The sequence below is a fragment of the Primulina tabacum genome, chromosome 8 (genome assembly GCF_025594145.1).
Source record: "Primulina tabacum isolate GXHZ01 chromosome 8, ASM2559414v2, whole genome shotgun sequence".
In the NCBI taxonomy this organism is placed as follows: Eukaryota; Viridiplantae; Streptophyta; class Magnoliopsida; order Lamiales; family Gesneriaceae; genus Primulina; species Primulina tabacum.
In genome coordinates this window covers 7,543,810-7,567,009 of record NC_134557.1, presented here as the reverse complement: position 1 = coordinate 7,567,009, position 23,200 = coordinate 7,543,810, and the positions used below count along the sequence as shown (strand labels likewise).

General features: G+C 35.7%; 3 protein-coding genes across 3 annotated transcripts; 2 read left to right on the top strand and 1 right to left on the bottom strand.

Moving 5' to 3' along the window:
• Positions 1–1,159: 1,159 nt before the first annotated feature.
• Positions 1,160–3,550, top strand: LOC142553516 (heavy metal-associated isoprenylated plant protein 3-like). The gene is given in 6 exon segments (XM_075663836.1): positions 1,160–1,375; positions 1,480–1,624; positions 1,923–2,185; positions 2,801–2,888; positions 2,974–3,280; positions 3,282–3,550. Coding segments are annotated over 6 exon segments (897 nt in total). The 5' UTR covers positions 1,160–1,366; the 3' UTR covers positions 3,367–3,550.
• A 9,732-nt stretch (positions 3,551–13,282) lies between these two features.
• LOC142554530 (cell division cycle protein 48 homolog) lies at positions 13,283–16,383 on the top strand. Its single transcript, XM_075665197.1, has 8 exons — positions 13,283–13,380; positions 13,791–14,159; positions 14,297–14,444; positions 14,554–14,625; positions 14,706–14,987; positions 15,231–15,303; positions 15,428–15,591; positions 16,210–16,383. The coding sequence occupies exons 1-8, from the start codon at positions 13,283–13,285 to the stop codon at positions 16,381–16,383; spliced, it is 1,380 nt and encodes a 459-aa protein (XP_075521312.1).
• A 799-nt stretch (positions 16,384–17,182) lies between these two features.
• Positions 17,183–20,268, bottom strand: LOC142553515 (high affinity nitrate transporter 2.6-like). The gene is made up of 3 exons (XM_075663835.1): positions 19,331–20,268; positions 18,593–18,708; positions 17,183–17,964 (listed from the first exon to the last, which is right to left on the bottom strand). Exons 1-3 carry the CDS (start codon positions 20,126–20,128, stop codon positions 17,313–17,315), a joined length of 1,566 nt encoding a protein of 521 aa, XP_075519950.1. The 5' UTR covers positions 20,129–20,268; the 3' UTR covers positions 17,183–17,312.
• Positions 20,269–23,200: the final 2,932 nt, after the last annotated feature.

Below are 23,200 nucleotides of genomic sequence, written 5' to 3'. Positions count from 1 at the left end.
CGTAATGCGGAAAACATGTGGTCCTCGGGTCGTGTCACCGCACCAGGTCTGCCTACTCAGAGTTCGGCACCTCAAGTCACCTCATCATCAAGCTCACCTGCATCACACACGCCTAGTGAGTCTAAAGACTCAACACACCTGCACCAGAAATAACAAGTACATATAAATAGCACACAGCAGTGAAAATATCATACTCAACATATCTTTCATGAACTTAAAAGCATAACGTAAACGTTTCGTGTAAAATCATATCGTGTCAAAGCATGTCATCATATACGTAAACGTGTCGTGTAAAATCATATCGTATTAAAGCATGTCATCTCATGTTATCATATACGTGTTAAAGCATGTCATCTCATGTCATCATATACGTAAACATTTTCTTTTTAATTGAATTCGGTTCATTAGTTGTGACTTTCGTATCAGCTCTATCGATGGATCCATCTACGTGTAACCACGGTACCGGGCGGCGGGGACATCAGCGACACTCTCACCCGTCAACTGAGCCTTGGCCTATCATATCATCATATCATGTCAATGGAAATACGATCGTCGGGCTCCCTCTGGGGCCTTCTCCCGTAAACGGGCTCCCTCTAGGGCCTTTTCCCTCACGATATCTCCATTCATATCATCGTATCATCGTATACATATACATCGTCAGTCACAACCAAATCACATCCTTCAAAAATAGCATCATAATCATCAATTAATAAAAACATGCATATACGTAACTTTTCCTTTAAACCAAGCATTCAACATATTTATCGTAATTACTTAAAAATCATTAACATGATGCATAAACATTTAAAATAGCATAAATTTGTGCTCAGGGCGCCGTCAGGACCAAAATCTCACCTCGAGTACAAAATGACAATATTGTCCCTGGAAACCCAAAAATTATCGTTTTACCCCTAGACGTCTAAAATTGACCCGAAGCTTACCAAACTCCTTAAAATATCCCAAAACATATTTATAAGCATTCATAGACGTAAACTCGAGCTCATTTTACAACCTATTCGTGTCACCGATTCATAGACGTAAACTCCTTAAAATGTCATACGGTATACTGTTTTAAATAAAAATAAAAGGAAGAATCTAGAAAGAATTTGAATGTGTAAAGTAACGGGGGCCCAAATGACGGTTTCCTGGTTACCCACCTCCGTCCGGCCCGATCCAACTAGTTTTCCCGATGAAATTTCCACACGATTGCCTTCGCTAGTCCCACACGGTCCATACGCATACAACATCCATTTTGCTTCCTTTCTATAAAAAATAAATACACCCGCAATTATCACTCACTTTGATTTCCCAACTCTACTCTAGAATATCCCACTAGATAATACTAATTTCTGGTTCTTGTATCCCAATGGGTGAGGTAGGAAGAATCATCAGCTTCACTTTCGTGGCTTTTTTCCCCTTTGTTATTATTTTCTTTTATTATAATGTTTTTTTGATTTTTTTTTGGTTGGATTGATGCAGAAGAAGAACACGGAATCCAAAGAAGGAGAGAACAAGAAAAATGAGAATGGAGGCGGCAAGGGCAATGTCACGGTGGTTTTGAAGGCTGATTTGCATTGTCAAGGATGCGCTTCCAAAATCATCAAGTGCATTCGCTCTTTTGATGGTAGAAATATGTGCTGTTTTTCTTTTATTATTGCATGGAAAATATTCCTCTATTTTCATGGAATCCCAGGATTGCTTTTCCTCTTCGTTTTTCGATTTTCCTATTCCCCGTACCCATAACCACTCTGAGATGTTTCCACGTTTCAGTTTCGGGAAATAATCTTTTGGTGTGTCTTGTAAAAGGCGACCCGTTTCATTTTCTGGGAATCCTCTGTTTTGCCTTTTAATGGGCAGTTTTTGCTAATCATAAACGTGTTAATTACTTTGACCATCTAATTTTTGTTATTGTTTTCCAAAAGGTGTTGATACTGCGACCATCGGCGGCGAGGGCCAGAAGATTATGGTGGTCGGAAAAGTAGATCCGCTGAAGCTCAGGGAGAAAGTGGAGCAAAAGACCCACAAAAAGATCGAATTAATCTCACCAGTGCCGAAGAAGGAGGCCAACAATGGCGACAACAAGGAGAACAATGGGGATGACAATCAAAAACAAGAGAAAAAGAAACAGTCCAAAGACAAAAACACAAAGGATAAGCCTGATGAGAAAAAATCCAAGGAGAAGGAGGTATTGTTTTTAATTAATTAATTAATCAAAAGTCCCATTGTTTTTACTTCAATCCTTTTCTTTCTTTTTTCACTGCACCAAAATTAAAATATTACCTTTTTCTGCGCTTCTGCATTTATGTACGTGAATTTGCATATTCTGATGTCCTTTCCCGTCCCACAATAGGCGCACGTTAGTTTCCTGCCTTATGTGTATGGTTATTGTTATTTTGTCATGTCTATTTTGATTGTACTATTTCCCTTTCTTACCAGTAAGCTCCAGATATTTTATGAATGTTTAAGGAGCGAATTGGTTTTTAAAATTTTTTTTCCGAATACATTAAATTGAATCGGGCAGCCTGCAGCGCACGATAGCATCGAGCAGTTGAATTATCGCGCATTTGATGCCTGCCCAGTTGGTTGATACATTTCACGTCAACCCATTAATATTTTTTGAAGGTTTTGATGTTTGTTTCTCTCGATTCCATTGAATTTTGCGTAACTCCCACGTTTTCTCAACTTCCTTCCCCGTCAGATGGGCCACGTGGACCGGGCGCATCCTGGCAAAACCCATCCGTTTTTTTTTTTGTACCGTTTCACGAATATTTTTATACCAACATTTTCTCCATTGTCGCAGATCCCTGTTACGACGGCGGTGCTGAAGGTCAATCTACACTGTGAGGGGTGCATTCAGAAAATCTGCAAAACCGTCACTAAAACTAAGGGTAAGATCCAGCTGTCATTCTGGTTAATAATCAACGAAGCACGAATTAGTTCCAACTAAGGGAATGCTTTTTTTTAATTTTTTAGGATATCAGGATTTGAAGATCAACAGGCAGAAGGAGCTCATAACGGTGACCGGCGCCATGGATATGAAGGCTCTAGCTGAGATCCTGAAGAAGAATCTGAAGAAGAGTGTTGAGATCGTACCGGCGAAGAAGGAAGGAGAGAAGAAAGAGAGTGGCGGCGGGGACAAGAAGAAGGGCGGTGGAGGAGGAGATGGAGGCGAGCCAGCGGGCGGCGGCGGCGGCGAGAAGAAGGAAGGGAACAAGATGCAGGTTCAGGTCGGATACCCGTACCCGTTTATGTACGGTCCGGGTCCAGCCGGGGATCAGTTTTCATTATAACCCGTATCCAGTCGGGCTCGTCCATGCACCGCAACTGTTCAGCGATGAGAACCCTAATGCTTGTAGTGTCATGTGAGAGAGGTGCAAAGGTGTAAATAACGAATGCTGAGGGGTAATTAGGTCTTTTTGCATGCGATATCGATCTACGCTTAAGTTCGTTAATTTTGTTGTTATATAATTATTGTATAATTTCCGATATATAGTCGGCAATTGTATATTCTGGTACTCAATAGTTAATACGTGCCAGATCTTATGCTTAAGCTAACGAGTGAATCAAATTTTATTTTAAAGAAAATTGTATAAATAGTCAAAGTTAAACAGGGGTGTCAATCGGGTGGGTTGGGTCGGGTTTCGGAATCAATCAGCGAATTTTTTTTTATTTTTTTTTTCAACCCCAACCTGAACCCGAAGTAACCCGAAAACCTTCGAACACGAACCCGTATAATTCGACTCAACCCGTCTACCCGAATTTTATTTATTTTTTTTAAATTTTTTAAAAAATTAATGAAAAAAATTCAAAAAAATAAAAAATAATAATAATATTTTAATTTAAACACATAATAACAAAATTTTCGATTTAAATTTGAAAATTTAATCGTAGAAAATTAAAAATATATTTATTAAATCAAATAAAAAATTGTTAAAAAAATAAAAATATGCAAAATAAATATTAAATGATGAAAATTTATGATATAAATATACAATAAATTTTGTTCAAGTATACAATATATAAAAATATAAGTAATATTTTCAAAAAAAAAAGTTCGCGGGTCAACCCCGACCCAACCCGAAACCCGCCTAATATGACACTAACCCGAATCAACCCAACTCGAACCCGAAAACCCCAAACCGAACCTGATTTTTTTCGTGTTGGGTCGTTTCGGATTGACGGGTCGTGTCGCATTTTGACACCCCTGAAGTTAAATCCCTATCAATATAAGTAAAAGATTATTTGAATTGGGAATTCATTTGTTTCGGGAAAAAGAAATTCTATACTGGTACCAAGAATTGAAGCTGGCTGCAGGTTAGATTCCTCTGCCATCATGATTCATATCCTCTTTGGTGCAAAGCATATGCACAACTTGTCTAGTTGTCTTTGGTGCAAAGCATACACAACTTACAATATTTCAAATCTAATAAATTAACCAAATTGTCACTACAAATACATTTTTAATGTCGAATTTACCATTAAAGGCTCCCAACAGTTTGAGGCTGAGTTGAACTACTCCCTCTTAGCTCAAAATTGAAATGGATTCAACTACGGTTACCGATTGGCCTCGAGCTACCAAGGACTTATTTGTCTTTTACTGTACGTATCAATCACAAAATTGAACACCTATCTTCGCCTGCCACTCCCGTTAGTACTCAGCTGTCCTCTCGCACCAAATTACAGTACTCTTCACTTTTCTCTCACACACAACACACACACATATTGGCTATACGACAGGAAAAATCAACAATTTCCGATCACTTAATTCAAAATGCGACTCAAATACAAAATACAAAGAAGGCGTGTTCCATTTTAATATAAAAAGGAAGTAGGGAAAAAGCGGTATATCTGTGCTGGTCGGATTCCAAAATACATGTGATGGTAGGGTTAGAGGTGATGATTACACCAACCGGGGTTGGGGTTGGGGTTGGGAAGGAACTTTAATCTAATCATTTTATTATCTTTATTCTTTACAATCACATATTATAAGCAATGGAATTGTGCTCAAATTATATAAAAAAAAACGAATCTTTCCGTTATGCTGAGATTAATTATTAACTCTGGTTTAAATACAATTATCTGGAATTAAAAATTCATTTTTTGATTTTGATTTATCAATATAGAATAATTTATTGAATGTTGAGTTGTTATCGTCAATCAAACAAAAAGAAGGACGTATGGATTTTTTGGCAAATGCGACGAAGAATTCTTGCATGGGGCCAATATGTTTAATCAATTTCCATACCTATCCGATTCTGTACGTATAATAATATTGCATTCTTTTTAAATTAAATATTTAGTTTTTAGTTTTTTTCTATTATAAAGACACATATAATAAATATAAAAACATAAATTTATATATATGAGAAAATTTAGTGCCTCTACTTATTGAGAGTAGTGAGCACAAGTTTTCCAACCCTATGATTTGCTATTCAATAAATTCTTGGTCGTCACGGAAAACGAACTTTTGGGACAAAATTTCCAAACTCCATCATGGAATTAATCTACAAATTGGAATTCAATTAATGGCTACGAGTCAAGTCAAGATTCCACTTAAAATTATTTTCTCACTTGATGTATATATGTATGGACAAAATAAAAACATTATTATTAATTTTTTTCCTTTGAATAAAGGGGACAGAACGAGTGGGGATTCATGGTAGCCAGTTGTCCGAAAATGAAAATATAACAAGTTAAATATATTTTCTTTTTCCACTAAAAAAAGAGACTAAAATGTATATACTTTTTTTGGATTAACTGGACATAGATTCTCATCCATTGCTGAAAACTCCGGTGGTCAAGGATTTCAGTGTATTTCATGGTACCGAACGGAGTGAAGTAGAGATCATCGTCTCATGTCGAGTATAAGCAAATCAAATTACTCGTGAGTAGTTCATGTGCTACTCGATTCTTGATATGATCTTGCTCCAGTAGCTCGACTATTCACTTGAATCAAGTTCGAGTTTTAATTATTTCTGCTCAAATAGCTACTTGAATAATAATATATTGAGTTTAGTAGATGTAATTATGTAATATAAAATGATTCAGTTTTATTTTTCTACCTGGATCGGAGTTCGAACTCTATTACATTAAAAATGTTTTCGAGCTTTAAAACACGAGCTCGAATAATTCGATATTTTCACGAGTCGAGCTCGAAGTTAAAACTGAATATTCGATTGAATCCGAGTCGAGCTTGATCCTACAAAATTTAAATCGAATCCAACTCTAGTAATAAGATACCATAATCTCTTGTTACTTTCTCTTAGATTTTCTGTCATAAATTTTTTTTTATGTTTAAATTCTGGGATTCTTTCATATTGACTTCTCAGTTTCATATTCAATTTCTTGCTTCTCAACTATTTTGATTGCAAAAATATGGACATTCACTAATATTATAATCTCCAATATGTTGGCGAATCAAAGAATGTTGGGATAAGCTGAATATTTTCAGTTATGTGTAAGAATTTTTAATTATTTTAACTGGTGCAACTTGCCACGAGTCATCCATTTTAGACATGTGTCGGCCAAGATTAATGCTTGCATTTGACTTCCGGCTCCGACATATTCCTCGAGAGTTCTCAAACACATCAATCTCTCTCGTTCTTTTTTCTCTGTATTTTATGAATATGAATGCATCTCTTCTTATTTTTTCATATTTAATATAAAAAGGATCAGCTGATATTTAGGAACATGTTACAACCAGATTTAACAAAATTTTATTTGCATATATTGAAAATTTTCTAATAAATTTTAGTAGTCGTCTAATTTAATATGAAAAGACTATTAAATTAAACATCATAAAGATTTGGTATATGTACACAATATTTACGTACAAGCACTATCTACTAATTTAGTGGCGATTGATCGGTGGGATCGTTACAGTAGTATTTCTATAATTTTTAGGAGAATAGTATTTTTGTTCGTGTAATTTATATATATGATACCCTGGGATTTTCCGGTCCATGGATAGTGCTCGGGTCAGGAATATGGATTATTCCCGGGTCATGAATGATCCGGAGCAAGAAGGAAGGTCTGCAGAGAACCTCGGATCCCGGATGGCCTGGGACGCTGGATGGATAGCTTATCAGGGAGAATACATGGAAAAGGTTCATCAAAAAGCTGGGTCATAAAACACCCGGGACATCTTTTCCCCGGGCTATTGGATGCCCGGGCTTTCATACAAATTCCCGGGAAGTTTTCTTCCCAGACCACTTCGGTGTGAGCGCCTCACTCAAATATACCAGCAAAGTAGGGTGTGGACGGCCGACCTATCTCTGACACTAATCCAAGTGGTTGACAAAATCAGGTAGGCTGGATATGACTAGTATGAAGATTTGACAAGTCAGAATAATATGGTATAATCAGTCGCCCTACTATAATTAATGAGTAGCGCAAAGAGCGAGGTCATCATTACACTTCCTACTATAAATATCAGGTTCTCTCTTTACATTTACTCTCTATTCAGATATTGAATACACATATTTATTGCTCATTTACTGCCCGCATTAACACCAATTTCACAACCATCATCTGGTTACATTGGTTTCTTGCTTGAGCCCTTTACTGACTTAAGCACCGGAGTAGCCACGCCGAACACCTATCCGACGCCCATTCACGTGGTTATCTTCTTATTTGCAGATCTTTCCGGCTGTCCAAGGATAGAAGCTCTTGATTCATACATCTTGCTCTTATTTCCCTCATTATATCTGATGCGATCTTGGTGAAATGGATGAGTAGGGTCAGGTGCTCCACCGGATCTGCTATCAAGATAATGAAGGAAATTGAGCAAGAACTATATCTGTGATGAAGATATATCTCTGCAATATGGCTTTCCGCTGTAACCTGTAAACAAAGAAAGAACTCGTGAATGGGCGCCGGAGGGGTGTCCGGCGTAGCCACTCCGATGCTTAAGTCAACAGGTGAAGATGATAACCAGTGTAGCTTAGATAAAAGTAAAGGCTACTGGTGTAAATATGTGTGTTAACATGTGTTGGTGAATGAATCATTCTCCAGAACTAGAGAAGAAGAGGAAGCCAAAGTCCCTCAAATGAATTACATATCTGCTATTTATAGGAGAAAAGGTAGTAGCTACGTTGTTTTCAGTGCCTACTTGCCACTTCATGTCACGCCACCCTACTTTTCCATCAAGTCACATCAATAGGATTCTGTCAGGTGCGCTTCTCGAGACAAGATCTTATCTTCTGAACCACTCGAATGCGGCACTGTTATCGAGGTGCCTGGGTAGAATGCCTCCCGGGAGATTTATACAAGAGCCCGGGCCTATGAATGCCCGGGAAGTAGAGCATGGGCTTGCACCTGCCCGGCTCCAGAAGAATCAATCTGCAAACTCACTCGGATTTGGGAATCAATTTGATATTTCGGGTCATTCATGACCCGGGCTCTTATGGGGATATCATCAATATCGATAGCAGATCTGGTGGAGCACCCGACCAGGCTCACCCTTTTCACCTGGATCGCATCAATATATTTTTTATTTTTGATCATATTATCTGTAAATTCACAATATTAGTACGTTAACATGCATTTTTTTTTTCATTTTTAGTTCTTGTCCATCTGAATGCTGACATGATATATCGAAAAATGTTTACTAAAGTTAAATATTGTTGACATAAAAGATTAAAATTGAAAAAGTACAAGTTAGTAGTGAACTAAAATTATGAATTGACTGATATATAATAAAAAATGAAAAATATATGGATTACCAGACCAAAAGTGTTATTATTTTCCGTCCCAAAAGGTTTTGATCAAAAGTACTTAAATAAAAATTCCTGTTCGAGAAAAGTTCACCAAATGGAGTGGGCTTAAAAAAAGAACAAGAAATTTTACGTTTAACCTTCAAAAATAATAATTTCATCTTGAACTTGAATGATTTGATCGATGTATTTTCACCAGAGTATGCCCGAGAGAAAAGGAACGAAAATGATTGAGTTGATCCACTGAACTCTCCATGTTACCTTGGGCTAAAATCTTGAGTTCTCTCACCGGAGAACAGCCATAATCTCTCATAATACCTCGTGTAGAAGACAACAAAAAATCGAAGATGAAAGCGGAATTTGAATAATAGGGATATATTTTTCAGATATTTAGGGTACCTGACACGTAAGAATTGCCTGTACTTTTTTTTTCGAATCTGATCAAAGCAATTTCACGCATTTTTTTTTAATATTTTAAAGAAAGAGATTTGGATTTAGGTCGATTAGGCTCACTCTTGTAATGTAGCTCTTGAGCTTGGTCTTATTGCATGAACCCCTACTCTCCGGTACCTGCAACCCTAGAATCCACTCATTCAGCCAGGATCTGCTGGATTTCGCTCGGCCGGCAAGGGACCGCTAGCATACCCTCATGGTCGAATCCATATTCTTCGGCAGCTAGCTCAAGTAACCTCAAGAACGAAGGGGGTGTCAGGTAACACAATGGCACGATGAATCTCTTCTACTCATCACAGTCCACCGCAATCACAGCAAAATGCCCTTTCTTCACGTCATCGGGGAGATTATAGACTTATTTGAATTCATAGACATCGTCATAGGAGGTGAGTTTCTTGCTCAGAAGTAGAGTTTTTAGTACCCTCGCGACCATGCATTATCTTTAGCTTAACTATACCTTTATTATTTTTCTTGCCCTTTCTTGAAGATTTTGCCATGCTTGATGTTTTGTCAGTTTTCATCCATTAACTATATAGCTCTTGTGTAGAAAATAAAGTTTATATTCATCAAATTAAGACCTATCTAAACAAAAATAAAGATATTGAAACGACAAGCTTTTCTTCTCTTCAATTTTTTTTTTTTTTTTCCATTTTGAATATTAGGTGTCGTCTTATGACGATATTCAATTTTCTACAAGCTTCTTATTGAAAAAAATACCAAAACCAAAAACAAACTTCAAAATATTGAATGAAAATAAAAAATTGACAAATTATCCGACAAAAACCTAAAACATGCGGATTTACATAACTAAAATTACATTCTTCCCTAAAAAAAAATCATGTGGAGACCAATGCATGTGAGTGAGAAATTTAATGCATACACGAAACGTCACTTGACGTTTCATGCATTTCAAAAGGTTCAATTTTAGGGTACACTTTTCGTCAAATAAAGCATCCGGCATCCCATTAATTCATTATATCCCAATCTGTACGTCTGGAATTAATTCAAGATGTTCCTTGGCATGTGCATCATCAATATTGGTTAGATAGATGAACAACTGGAGGCGATTAAGAAGGTGAAAGCTGCGTGCTTATATAAAATTATTTAATTTTTTTAAAAAATTCACATTTCTCCCCTCAAAACAAGTTAAGCAGCCTCTTTCTCCGGTCTCGCTGCCATTTTAATTTTTGTGCCTGCTCAATCTTGGATCGCTATAAAGATCAGAGAAAAAAGTAAGATTAAATAATAGAGTACGTTGCAAAGTGAAGCATGCAATTCGTAGAGGGTGATACAAATTATATTGATCCTATGAGTCCTGACTTATTTAAGGAGTGTTCGTAATCACTAAATAAAAACGATTATTTGCTGTTGGCTTTAAAAAAATCAGTTTTGTGTTTCTTAAACAATTACTGTCGGTTCTAATTTTGGATTGTTGCAAACCGTTAATTTTATGTATTAACTCATAGTAATATGTAAGGACAGAATAGACCCAGAATCCGGCCGAGGATGCGTGATGTGATGAGGGGCCAGATTAATAGATTCGGGGAACTAGAACTGCAAGACAAATTATGCATAAAACTTTTAAATTTTCCATATTAGGAAAGATGATCCCCATCGCTGCCCCCTGTTCGCTTCGCCCCGGGAGCTTATATGTATTATGATCGATCCAGACAATTCACTTATTTTGATAAGTTTGGTGCAGAATGCAAGAATTTGTAGGCTTATATTTTTATCTGGTACATATTGACATATATATGAGATAGAAACACTTTGCCTCTCATCACCGACTATATTTATTAAGAAAAATTACCTCAAGAGAAGTGCAGCGAGGGGGGAGCAATATACGGTAGTTTGTCCGATGTCCCCTCCCCCTCCTATGGCAAAATTAGGCAATCTGGAGATTATCTATCTCTATACTACATTAGCACAAGGGTACCAATGTCGTCAATTACCATAATATCATCTATCGATATTAAAAATTAGGCCATCTCCAACCATAAAATTTATTTTGGTGCAAATTTTACAATAAAATAGTATGATTTCTGCACCAAATACAACATTCATCTCCAACCCATTTAATTCAAATCTTACCCCAAAAAGAATATTCTCAAAATATTCATGTTATTTTACATATATTAATTATTATATTTTGTTTAATATATTTTTAATTTTGTATTTGTATTAAATTATATTAATTAAAAATAAAAAAAATTAGTTTTTAAATATTATAATTAAAGTAAATAAATAAATATTTTAAAAATAAACAATTATTATTTTATAATTTTTATTATTAAATATCTAATTATTCAAATAATAAAATTAGTAATATACTATTATTTAAATAATATTTATAACTTTAAATATAAATATTTATAATAAATATAAATAAAAAATCAAAAAAAAAATAGAGAACCCTTGCGCCAAATTGGCGCAGGGGTTTGGTGTAAAAAACGTTGGAAATGCCTTTACAACATCCCTCAATTTTATAATTATAAATCAAACAAACTCAATTCTTTTTAAAAAAAAACATGATTGTACAAGCACACAACACATTTACTTGAACACTAGTATATACAGTGAGGGAATTATTCAAAAAATTAATTTTGGTAATTTATATTTTTTTGAATACATATTTGATTTTTTCCATTTGAGATCTGACAATTACACTTTTTCAATATTCCACCTTAACGGCAACTCCAACGCTAACACCATTTTGACGCAGCTTTCAATGCTCCAATGGGGCTGCGCTATTTTGGTCTCTCATGCGCCAATTTGGCGCAGGGGTCATTTTTTTTTTATAATTTTTTTAATGTATATTTATTATAAATATTTGTATTAAAAATTGTAAATATTATAAAATAATAGTATAATATTTATTTTAATAACTAAACATTTAATCCTAAAAATTTTAAAAAATATAATCGTTGATTTTTAAAATATTTATTTATTTATGTTAATTATTAATATTTAAAAACTAATTCGATTTTATTTTTTTTAATTTTTTTAATGTTTTTTAATTAATATAGAAGACAAAAATGCTCACTGTGCACTACGAAATGCTTTAATTGATCATTTGTGAGAGGAATATAGTTGTTCAGATGTTTGAATTTGGATTCATATTAATTTCTAAAAATAAATTATCTACATAATTTTAATAATGAAGCATTTGTATTAATTCGTATTATAAACATTAGAGTTAATATATATAAGAATCAAATAAATAAATTTAACTATTAATAAAAATAAAATTATAATTATAATTACTAATATTAACATTAATTATAATTATATTTGTTAAATTTATAAATAAATAGTAAACAAAAAGAATATTTTAGGAATATACTTTTTAGTGTAAGATTTGAAGTAAATAAGTTGGAGATGAATGTTATATTTGGTGCAGAAATTACACTATTTTGGTGTTGAAACTGCACCAAAATAGATTTATCGATTGGAGATGGCCTAAGCAAGTGTGACTTGGTCCACGATAACTTTTAGAAGGCTTCATTCTTTTTTCCTTACAAATTCATTAACACGAGTGGGTCTTTGTTTTTTTTTTTCCTCTCAAGTTCTTCGTGTTATATATATATATATTCAAAAGAAAAAAAAGAGATGAAGAAAGAAGAAGGCAGGATCAGTGAAAAATCTTTATTGATGTTACGTAAAATAGTTATCACCGCATAATTTCGTATATTACAAAACTTTTCCGTGCTGGACCTAAATCTTATCCAATTGTTGTCGGCAATATAATGGTGGTCCAAAAATAAAAATCGAACATGCATTTTCAGGACGACGGGATATTCTCGGTGAAACCCCTCCAACCCTTAAGCGAGGGACATGGGAATTTAATAATTTTTTACGGAATGCTAAAATGTATTGATACACCATAAATGGGCATATCGTATGGTCAGCCCAGTTTGAGTCCATCCCAACTCTTTAGACCCCTGACCCATTTCTAATTGAATGAGAGCAGCCCGTGAAGATGAGTAAGAGAGATGAGAATGGCCAGGGGGAGCATGAGGGTGTTGTTACTCAGACGAGGAGCTGAGAGCTCATAGGGGCCGGCAAGATTAATTTGATTGAACAAGAAACTCATAACAATCCTAAGGGAGTATGCTATGAAGCAAGAAGTCGGGAGAGAGAGCAAACAGGTGAAGGTGCATCGCGTGAAGCAAGAAGAAGCAAGGGTCACCGTGAAAAAACACAAGCAAAAGGAGTAAGCTCGTGGGCATCGGCCCGCCCCAAGAAGGTGAGCCTGTGGTTGAGAAGTTGAGTGACAACAATTGAAGGCCTAACCTAGGCGAACCCTAGAATGAGGGGTCCCACACTTCACATGTGTGGTCTACAAGATTTGATAACTTCATTTATTCCGTTGCTATATTAATTTCAAGCAACGTGCTTAGCTACTGATATATCTCCAGTCTTGGAGAAAGGGTTACATAGGATACCTTTCGGCCCCGTTCTAATGGTTTTTTTATTCATGATTTCAGGCTTAGATCATGTCCGGAGTCTGAATTTTGAATAGTCTCTTCCATCGGAATCGAACTTGTCACGTCCTGAGCGTGTAGCATCTGGCGTTGCTAGAGCTGTTGCTAATGAAACTGGTGCTTTCTTTTTTTTAATTAGCGGTCTAGAAATCATGTCCAAATTGGCTGGGGAGAGTGAGAGCAATCTGCGAAAGGCGTTTGAGCAGGCAGAGAAGAATACTCCGTCTATTATATTTATTGATGAAATCGATTCCATAGCACCTAAGCGAGAGAAGACAAATGGGGAAGTCGAAAGGAGGATTGTTTCTCAGCTTTTGACTCTCATGGATGGGTTGAAATCTCGCTCCCATGTTATTGTCATGGGAGCTACCAATCGACCAAAGAGCATTGACCCAGCTCTTAGAAGGTTTGGTAGATTTGACAGGGAAATAGACATTGGTGTTCCAGATGAAGTTGGACGTCTTGAAGTTCTTAGGATTCATACCAAGAACATGAAGCTTTCTGACATGTATACATCTTAAGACTTTACAATTGATAGTGATAGTGTTCTGAATGAGTTTTGACTGCTTTGATGTTTTATATTGCAGGTTGATCTAGAAAGAATAGCAAAAGACACACATGGCTATGTTGGTGCTGACCTTGCAGCTCGCTTCAGTGCATCAGAGAGAAAATGGATGTCATTGATTTGGAAGATGATTCAATTGATGCTGAAATACTGAACTCCATGGCTGTAACTAACGAGCACTTTCATACAGCTCTTGGAACAAGCAATCCTTCTGCATTGCGGGAAACAGTGAGTGATTTCTGGATGGGATACTTTTTTTAAATATATTTGTCATCGCATTTCAATATTTTGATGAACTATAATGTACATTATTTCATTAAATTTAAATAGTGAAAAGGTTGTTGAAGTACCCAATGTATCCTGGGAAGACATCGGAGGCTTGGAAAATGTGAAGAGGGAGCTTCAAGAGGTAATGCAAATTTTCAGGACAGATTTGATCCACCATAATCTGTGATAGTTGATCAAGCTAACCTCTTTATTATCTTGCAGACTGTTCAATATCCAGTGGAACATCCCGAAAAGTTTGAGAAATTTGGCATGTCACCTTCAAAGGGTGTCCTTTTCTATGGCCCTCCTGGATGCGGCAAAACTCTTCTGGCCAAGGCAATTGCAAATGAATGCCAAGCCAATTTCATCAGCATCAAAGGACCTGAATTGCTCACCATGTGGTTTGGAGAGAGTGAAGCTAAAGTTCGTGAAATATTTGACAAAGCTAGACAATCTGCTCCATGTGTCCTCTTCTTTGACGAGCTTGATTCTATTGCAACTCAGGTTGTCTGTCACTACAGTTTTTAGATAATTACATGTTCAAGATGTTTTTTTTCGTAGACTAGTTTAAAATTATGTGGTCAATCAATAAAATATAGGTTAGAATGGCGATAAATCGCCTCTAAGTTGATGCTGTGTGGCATATTGGGGTTTAAAAAGGGAGAAACCTATGAAATAGGAACCAGTCTTGGCAGTCCGCATTTGAGTGTCTATATATACTTACAATTCGTCTTGTAACTGTCACAGAGAGGAAGTAGTGTGGGTGATGCTGGTGGTTCAGCTGATAGAGTTCTCAACCAGCTTCTAACAGAAATGGATGGCATGAACGCAAAAAAGACCTGTTTTTATAATCGGGGCTACTAACGGACCTGACATAATCGATCCAGCACTTTGACGTCCTGGTCGTCTCGATCAGTTAATATACATCCCTTTGCCTGATGAAGAGTCACGCCATCAGATAGTGAAATCCTGCCTCAGAAAATCACCGCTTTCCAAAGATGTTGATCTACGAGCACTTGCCAAGTATACTCAAGGATTTAGCGGGGCTGATATCACAGAAATATGTCAGCGGGCTTGCAAGTATGCCATAAGAGAGAATATTGAAAAAGTATGTTCCTATGCCCTGTTTTATTTTCACCTCTTTATTATGTGCACGTGCTTAGTGATTAGGAGCTGGGTCTAAGGCCCAGTCTTTGAGCCTATATACGTACCGAGTCATGATCCTTCAATGAGACGTGCCCTTGGGAATAAGTGTACATGTCTTGGTACTCCTTGAGATCCAATACAACACGTTTAAAGCATGCCTTGAGTACATAGATTTGTATCCTAGTTTCAGTCAATAACGGTCAATAATACTGTAAAGAATATATATTTATTGTTCCATTCGATAATACGCGCTTAGTGTTGGCTCAGGCCCAAGCCGGTACCTGGAGACACCCATACTTCGATTTTCTGAATTCTCATTTACTGTCTTGAAGGTAGATAATTCCTTTTCTATTGACCCTCGAGCCGAAAATTGAAATTCTGACATATAACTTCTGAACAGAGATTTTAGTGGAAGCTGCTAGTGCCTTTTGAGTTATTACAATACAATCTGTATTTTTCTGCTCCTACTCCTGGCATAAAGTCGTCTCCATTCTGCAGTGTTTCCAGTAATGGTTGTGTTCTTGGTGGAGTTGTACTGCAATTATTAATGTAAGATTATCGACATTATTCCTTGTTTCAGGACATCGAAAAGAAGAAGAGGAGAAGGGACAATCCCGATTCCATAGACGAGGACGTTGAAGACGAAGTGTCTGAAATCAAGCCTGCACATTTTGAGGAGTACTCCATGAAATTTGCTCGTAGAAGTGTGAGTGACGCTGATATTCGCAAGTACCAGGCGTTTGCCCAGACATGATCTGTTTCTCATTAAAACACTAAAAACGGGCTCATGGAGTTTTCGAGTGGGGTTATATTATACGCGATTGCATGTGCATTAATGTTTGTTTCTAAAAAATATATATGTTATACCTCAAATATATTCTCATCTTTTTTTTTTTTAATATATATCAATAATGTACGGTTTCACCTATGTAATGAAGCACGACGTCTGTGGAAATTTGCACTTAAGATTTTATGCATATATTAGTAATTTTAAGCATTTTTCATCAAATTTTTTCCATATTTTATCAACTAACTATTATAGACGGTAAATAACTTACAATTTATTTAAATATTATTTTAAATGTAAAAAATCACAACTCAACTAATTATTTGAAAAAATAAAATATATTATTTATATAAAAAAATATAATACTAAATATATTATTATATTTTATACACACGCGATGAGTGTAGTAATGCTAGCTTCTAAAAATTATATATTTTATACCTCAAATATATAATGCACAGTCTGCACTTAAGATTTTATGCATATATTAATAATTTTAAGCATTTCTCATCAATTTTTTTCATTTTAATCAACTAACTATAATAAACAAGATAAATAACTTAAACTTATTTAAATATTATTTTAGAAACTTATTTAAATATTATTTTAGATAATACAAAAAATCATAATTAAACTAATTATCTGAAAAAAAATATTTATATGTAACATATAATATTAATAAATAAGTATATATTTTATACCTAAAATATATTGTTATCTTTTTTTATATATTAAATAATTTTTATTAGGAAGGGTTCCTTAATACATGTATATACGTAAAGAATGTTGCCTTAATTAAGAGGTGCTACATTAATATCACTATTAATTAGTACGCAACATTTTATATTATGAACACATCTAATTTGAAGATGTGTTTAACAAACTGTCTGAAATTATTAAACTTTGCTTTCCTCGGAATTTCTCACGGATCGTCCTCTTCCTCGTTCCAACACACTGTTCTCCGCGAATTTGAGGCTTCCCCGATGCAAACCCTTGCTTATTTCCTCTTCGTTCCACTCAGAAGAATAGTAAATCTCTTCGGTATACTTGCCATTTTTAGAAGCTGGGAGAAACATACTCCCCCATTGTGGAAAGTGAACGAGCGCCACAGGAATAGTACATATCACAGCCATTATACCCATATACGTCAGTCCATTTGCCGTGGAGAATCTTGTGCTGGAAAAAAATATCAACTGCGTCAATCCGCCACCAAAGTTTCCTCCTGCACCGGTGAGGCCAGATATTATGCCTAAAGATCTTCTTGAAATGAAAGGGATGATGCCGTATGCTGCTCCACATGCAGCTTGGGCTCCGATGGAGAAGAGAACCATGGAAATGATGGCTATGTGTAGAGAATCCGCAAAACCAAGCCAAATGCAACACACCCCTCCTAGTGTTTGGACTATCCATAGGATCCACAATCTTCCTCGCATACCAAATCTTTGGGCGGCTAAGTCGGAGGCGTATCCACCTAGGGGTCGTGCGGCGAAGTTGGCCATACCAAAAGTAGCGGCTATGATTCCGGCAGTGTTAAGATTCAGATTGAACCTAGAGATCGAATGAAAAGTATTCGAGTTGGTGGTCGGGTTAAATAGTACTTATTTTGATTATTGATCGAGTAATCAAAATTAATGAGAATTATATTGTTCTTATATTATGCTAAATCAACTTTGATGATTATGCCTGATGTCATAGATTTAATTTTACAATATTGGGGACTTAAATTATTACACATATAATACCTATATTAGGAGTTGCTAAATTTCGAGGACAAAACACATTTATGAAAGTTGAACTGGATCTCCTTTCAATCAAGTACCTATACATACTTATAGACTTCAATTTTCTAAAAAATTGAATTACATTTAGCTATTAATTAAAGACGTACTAATGTTAGTATTAAAAATACGTACCCATATGGTAAGAGCTGAATTTTTTTTTTGAAAAAATACTAAATTTGGGATAAATTTAAATTGAATAATTTCTTTTTCAACGTGACTTAATTTTTAATATGCATGTAAATTGTCATTTTAAAATGGAAGGAACAGATAAAAGTGTTAAATTGATCAGGTAGCTAGTTCTGTAACTCTACCACAAGTCGGCAGTTTCATTAATGAATAACTAAAAACAACCGAAAAAAATAAAAATTCGAAAATAAAGTGGAGAATTGGCAAACCTGTCATAGAAATATTCCGCAATGATATTGTTTATGCATAGTTCAACTCCCATAGAAAATCCATAAACGATGAAAAAGATCCACGTCCTATAATTTTTCACAGCATTCTTGAATACCTGCATAAATTAACAAGATAATTTCGATCCAGTCAAAAATAATCTAATAATATGATATATGTGACAATTTAATTTCATGCATAATTCGTCTCGTTTTCATATAAATTGATAGTTGTAGTGAGCTCGTTGATGTTGTCCATCTGAACGACTTTCTTTATTCTTCCTCAAATGGCTAAATTAATATACCAATCGTTGAGAATGAGTACTGTTTATATATATTCACTCAAAAACTCTTATGAGATCGTAACACAAGTCAATTTTGTGAGACAAATATCTAATCCGACTCGTTCCATGAAAAAATAATATTTTTATATCAAAAACATTACATTTTTTTTAGATATGGATCGAGTTAACCCGTCTCACGAATAACAAGAGATTTACTCATATATATATATATATATATATATATATATATATATATAAATTTTGATATGTTGTCCACACCAACTGTGCTCATCAATGAGATAATAGTCACCTAGCTAGTGAATGTATAATTTTTTAAATGCTTCATAACGACTAATATATAAGTATCACTTCAACAGTGAGCAAATAGGTGAACATCGTATAAAAAATGTGTGTGTATATATATTCAGGATATAATGAAGTAGATTAATTACTATACCTTAGAAAACTTGTCTTTATGCACATCACCTCTCTTCTGAAGGGTGCCAAGATTCCCATCGGGCAAGTCTTGTCCTAGAGACAAAACCGTAAGTCCAATGATAATATGCAGCCATCCAGGTATAAAAAACGCAATTCTCCACGCAGTAAAGTGAGTGGCTCCGATAATCTTAATCAGATGATAAAGATTAGGCATCAGCAATTGAGTCACACCTCCACCCATGTCCCCCCACCCCGCCGCCACGCCATTAACCAGCCCGATTATCGAACTAGTGAACATGACGCTGGTCCAATACTGGCACGAAACGAACGTCGCAAGAGAGAAACCGATCATGAATCTGACAACCATGTACCCCTGAGCGGAAGATATATAGGCCATAGAGAAAACCACCGGCGCTGTTAACAAGTTTAGGAACGCGCATCCATATCGTGGCCCGATTAGGTCGCAGATTACTCCCATTACCAGGCGGGAGAAGATGCTGCCTGACACGGAGACAACACCAGCATTTCCTATGTCGGAGCGGGTGAGGTCAAGGTTGTCCCGAATGACAGGGACTAATGGTGCGGCAGCGAAAGTTGAAATAAAGCAGGTGAAGAAGGAGATCCAGGCTAAGTGGAATGATCTCATGTGTGGCTGTGCAAAGGAATAGATCTTCAGGGTTATTGCTTTGTGCTCGGAATCCACAGGTAAAGAAAATTTTGGTGTTGAAACTGAACTAAGTGCGGATAGTTTTTCGTCTGTTGCTCCATGCAAAGGAGGAGTACTTGATATTTTGGTATTTTCATCACTATTACCCATTTTTTATTGCTTCTTCACAATGAAATTTACCACTTAAATAAGAAAGGATGAGGATTAAAGGAAAATATTAAACTTTTGTGGCTTAAGAGGCTGGAGATTATATGGTATTTATAGCAGTAACTACTTGTCTAAATGTTGATTACCTGATGCATGATAAGGTATTAATTAAAGATAAATTAAAAATGAGATATGTTTAGAAATATTTATATTAAATTTCGTGCCATGCATTTTGGGTCAATTTCGCCGGAACAGCAGACTGCTAGGGTTAGGCAGAGAGGGAATGATAAATAAAATAAAAAAGTTATTAACTATACATATATAAACAATCCTATATAGGTTCTGTCACAATTATAATAATCCTACTTTTATTTTTTTCAAATAATTAAACCAATAATAAGTCTCTTGTAGGTGAGACGAGTCATATCCATCCACATTTAAAGTGAACTGAAATATTTTTAACATAAAAAATAATATTTTTTCATTAATCGAGTACTTACAAAATAAACTTCAATGTATATATTTTGGCAAACTAAAATTAATATTAAAACCACATGCATGGCACCGCAACCCTATATGTTCCAGTTCCAATCCTGGTTTAGAATGTAACTGCGAATCCAGACAAACTTACGAAGGTTTAACACATGTTATGATGACATAAATCGAATAATTGATCTTATATTAGGTTAAATTAAGCTTTTGTCTTAAAAATTTTGATCAGAATTAATAACAACGTGTCAGATGCTCAACAATATACATGCTCTATAAATGTATTGTCAATTGAAAGCTTGAGCCTTGTAACAAAATATTAATGAAATTATTGCTAAACTTGTCACTCATATACACTAATTAAATGAGATTGATTGACCAAGAATATGTAACATTGAAGTCTGACTAACTGTAAATATAATTAATATGTTTCGTGAAATTTGTGATTTAATCCAGCCTACTCTATAAAAATATATAGCCAATTCCTAATTTTTTTTGACTCGCCCGCCTATATATATATATATATATATATAATTGACTACACATATGCGAGTTTTGCATCACGAATCTTGATTTAAATCAAACAATATACGATTTTTATATTTTATTTATACATTAATTAGGTGATTGACATTTACATCTTCCACGTATTGAGAAATTACATAATTTTTTTTTTTTTAATTTTATATAGCTAGGTAAAAATTTCCTTTAACAGACACATGTTCAATCTGAGATGAAATATATAAATTTTTGAAAAAGAAAACATATAACTAACCGTTGGGTTGTGAAAATTCTAGCAATCTTGATAAATCAGAAGATGGAAGTTTTGGTAAGCTGAAACTCAGAATCAGCATAACAGATTCAGTACAGCAAAGCTGAATCAATAGAGACCAAAATTAGTAGAGCTGAATCTAGTAGAGATCAAAACTAACAGAGGACGAGAAAAGTGGTCAGTAACGTAGATATAACATTTTCAATGTCAGAAACAATACAAAACTTTTCCAAATTGTAATATTCTCGTTTCAAACATTAATATAATTCTTGAAGGCAATAAAGACAATACTTTCAAGATCATTTCAAAGAAAAGAGAGAAAATTTAAAGGGTTTGGGTCTTTGGACATATTAGAAAAAGAAAAACAAATAATGTTCACCCATAAGAATAAGGTAAAAACTTATGTGAGACGGTCTCACGGATCGTATTTTGTGATACGGATCTCTTATTTGGATCATCAGTGAAAAAGTATTAATTTTTATGCTAAGAGTATTACTTTTTTATTCTGAATATCAGTACGGTTGACCCGTCTCACAGAAAAAGATTCGTGAGACCGTCTCACAAGAGACTTACTCTAAGAAGAATTCTTCTCGAGAAAGGGAGTCCAAATAGATATGTCAGCTTAAAGTGAGAGCTTTTCTCCTATGTGATTATACATTTGAGAGAATTTCTATGTAAATGATTAAATCTTTACACAAACAAGAATTCACACATAAATGAGAGTTGAGTTTCAAAAAATAGTTGAGTATTAGTTTTTACATGAAGACATAAAATATTGTGTATGTAGTATTGAAGCACGCTTAACTATAGAGTTCTTATGTGACGAGCTACCGAAAAGAAGATGCACCTTCGTGATATGAGTAGTACATATCAAATCTTTTAAGCCTTCTTCAACTGTACAGTCCATTACATTGAACAGTCTCGGAATCCCTCTCATTCCGGTGTGTGATCGGTTCATTCATGTTCCCTCCACCTAGAAGCCTGCCAGGAGCCGCTCATTGTCCGTGCAACCTCATGGCACCGGCGATCACCCCCGCCCTCTTCGGCCCCGGGCCTCACATGCCCACCAGCTTCCGCTTGGTTCGTCTCCGGACCACACCGTACTAAGAGAGGTCGGCTCTGATACCAACTGTAACGCCCCTTACAATGGACTTCTATAGCAACTTGGATTAATAATTTTGGTAAAGCGAGGACGAATACGAAGTAGTTGCTATAGGAGCCCATTGTGCAGTCACGCAGCCAGCGGGCCCGGGCTCGAGGCATGACAGAATGGTATCAGAGCCGGTCACCGGCATGGAACACCGAGAAATAAGTGCTATGCGGGACAAAGTGCTACGTGCATGGGAGCCACCTCTTGAACCTGAGGAGCAAAGTGATACATGACGGGAGCCACCTTTAGATTCTCGGCGCTGATAGATCAAGGGGTCAGGCCGCGACGAGGACGTCGCGTTCTTAAGGAGGGGTGATTGTGAATTGTGATACCCTTGTCCCACATCCGAAAAATGAAAGATTTAAAATGAGTTTATAATGGCTTACAATGGACTTCTATAGCAACTTGGATTAATCATTTTCGTAAAGCGAGGGGATGAATACGAAGTAGTTGCTATAGGGGCTCATTGTGCAATCACGCAGCCGCGGGCCCGGGCTCGAGGCGTGACAAGAATACTCTATATTCCTTTTTTTTCTTTTTACCGTTCTGTGCCGTTTCGTCGATCTGTGCCATTCCACCGGTAACACGACGTTTTCTATCTACGTAACGACGCCCCAAAGCATCAACGTTCACACCCCGGAACTTCGTCAAGGTGGACCTCGTT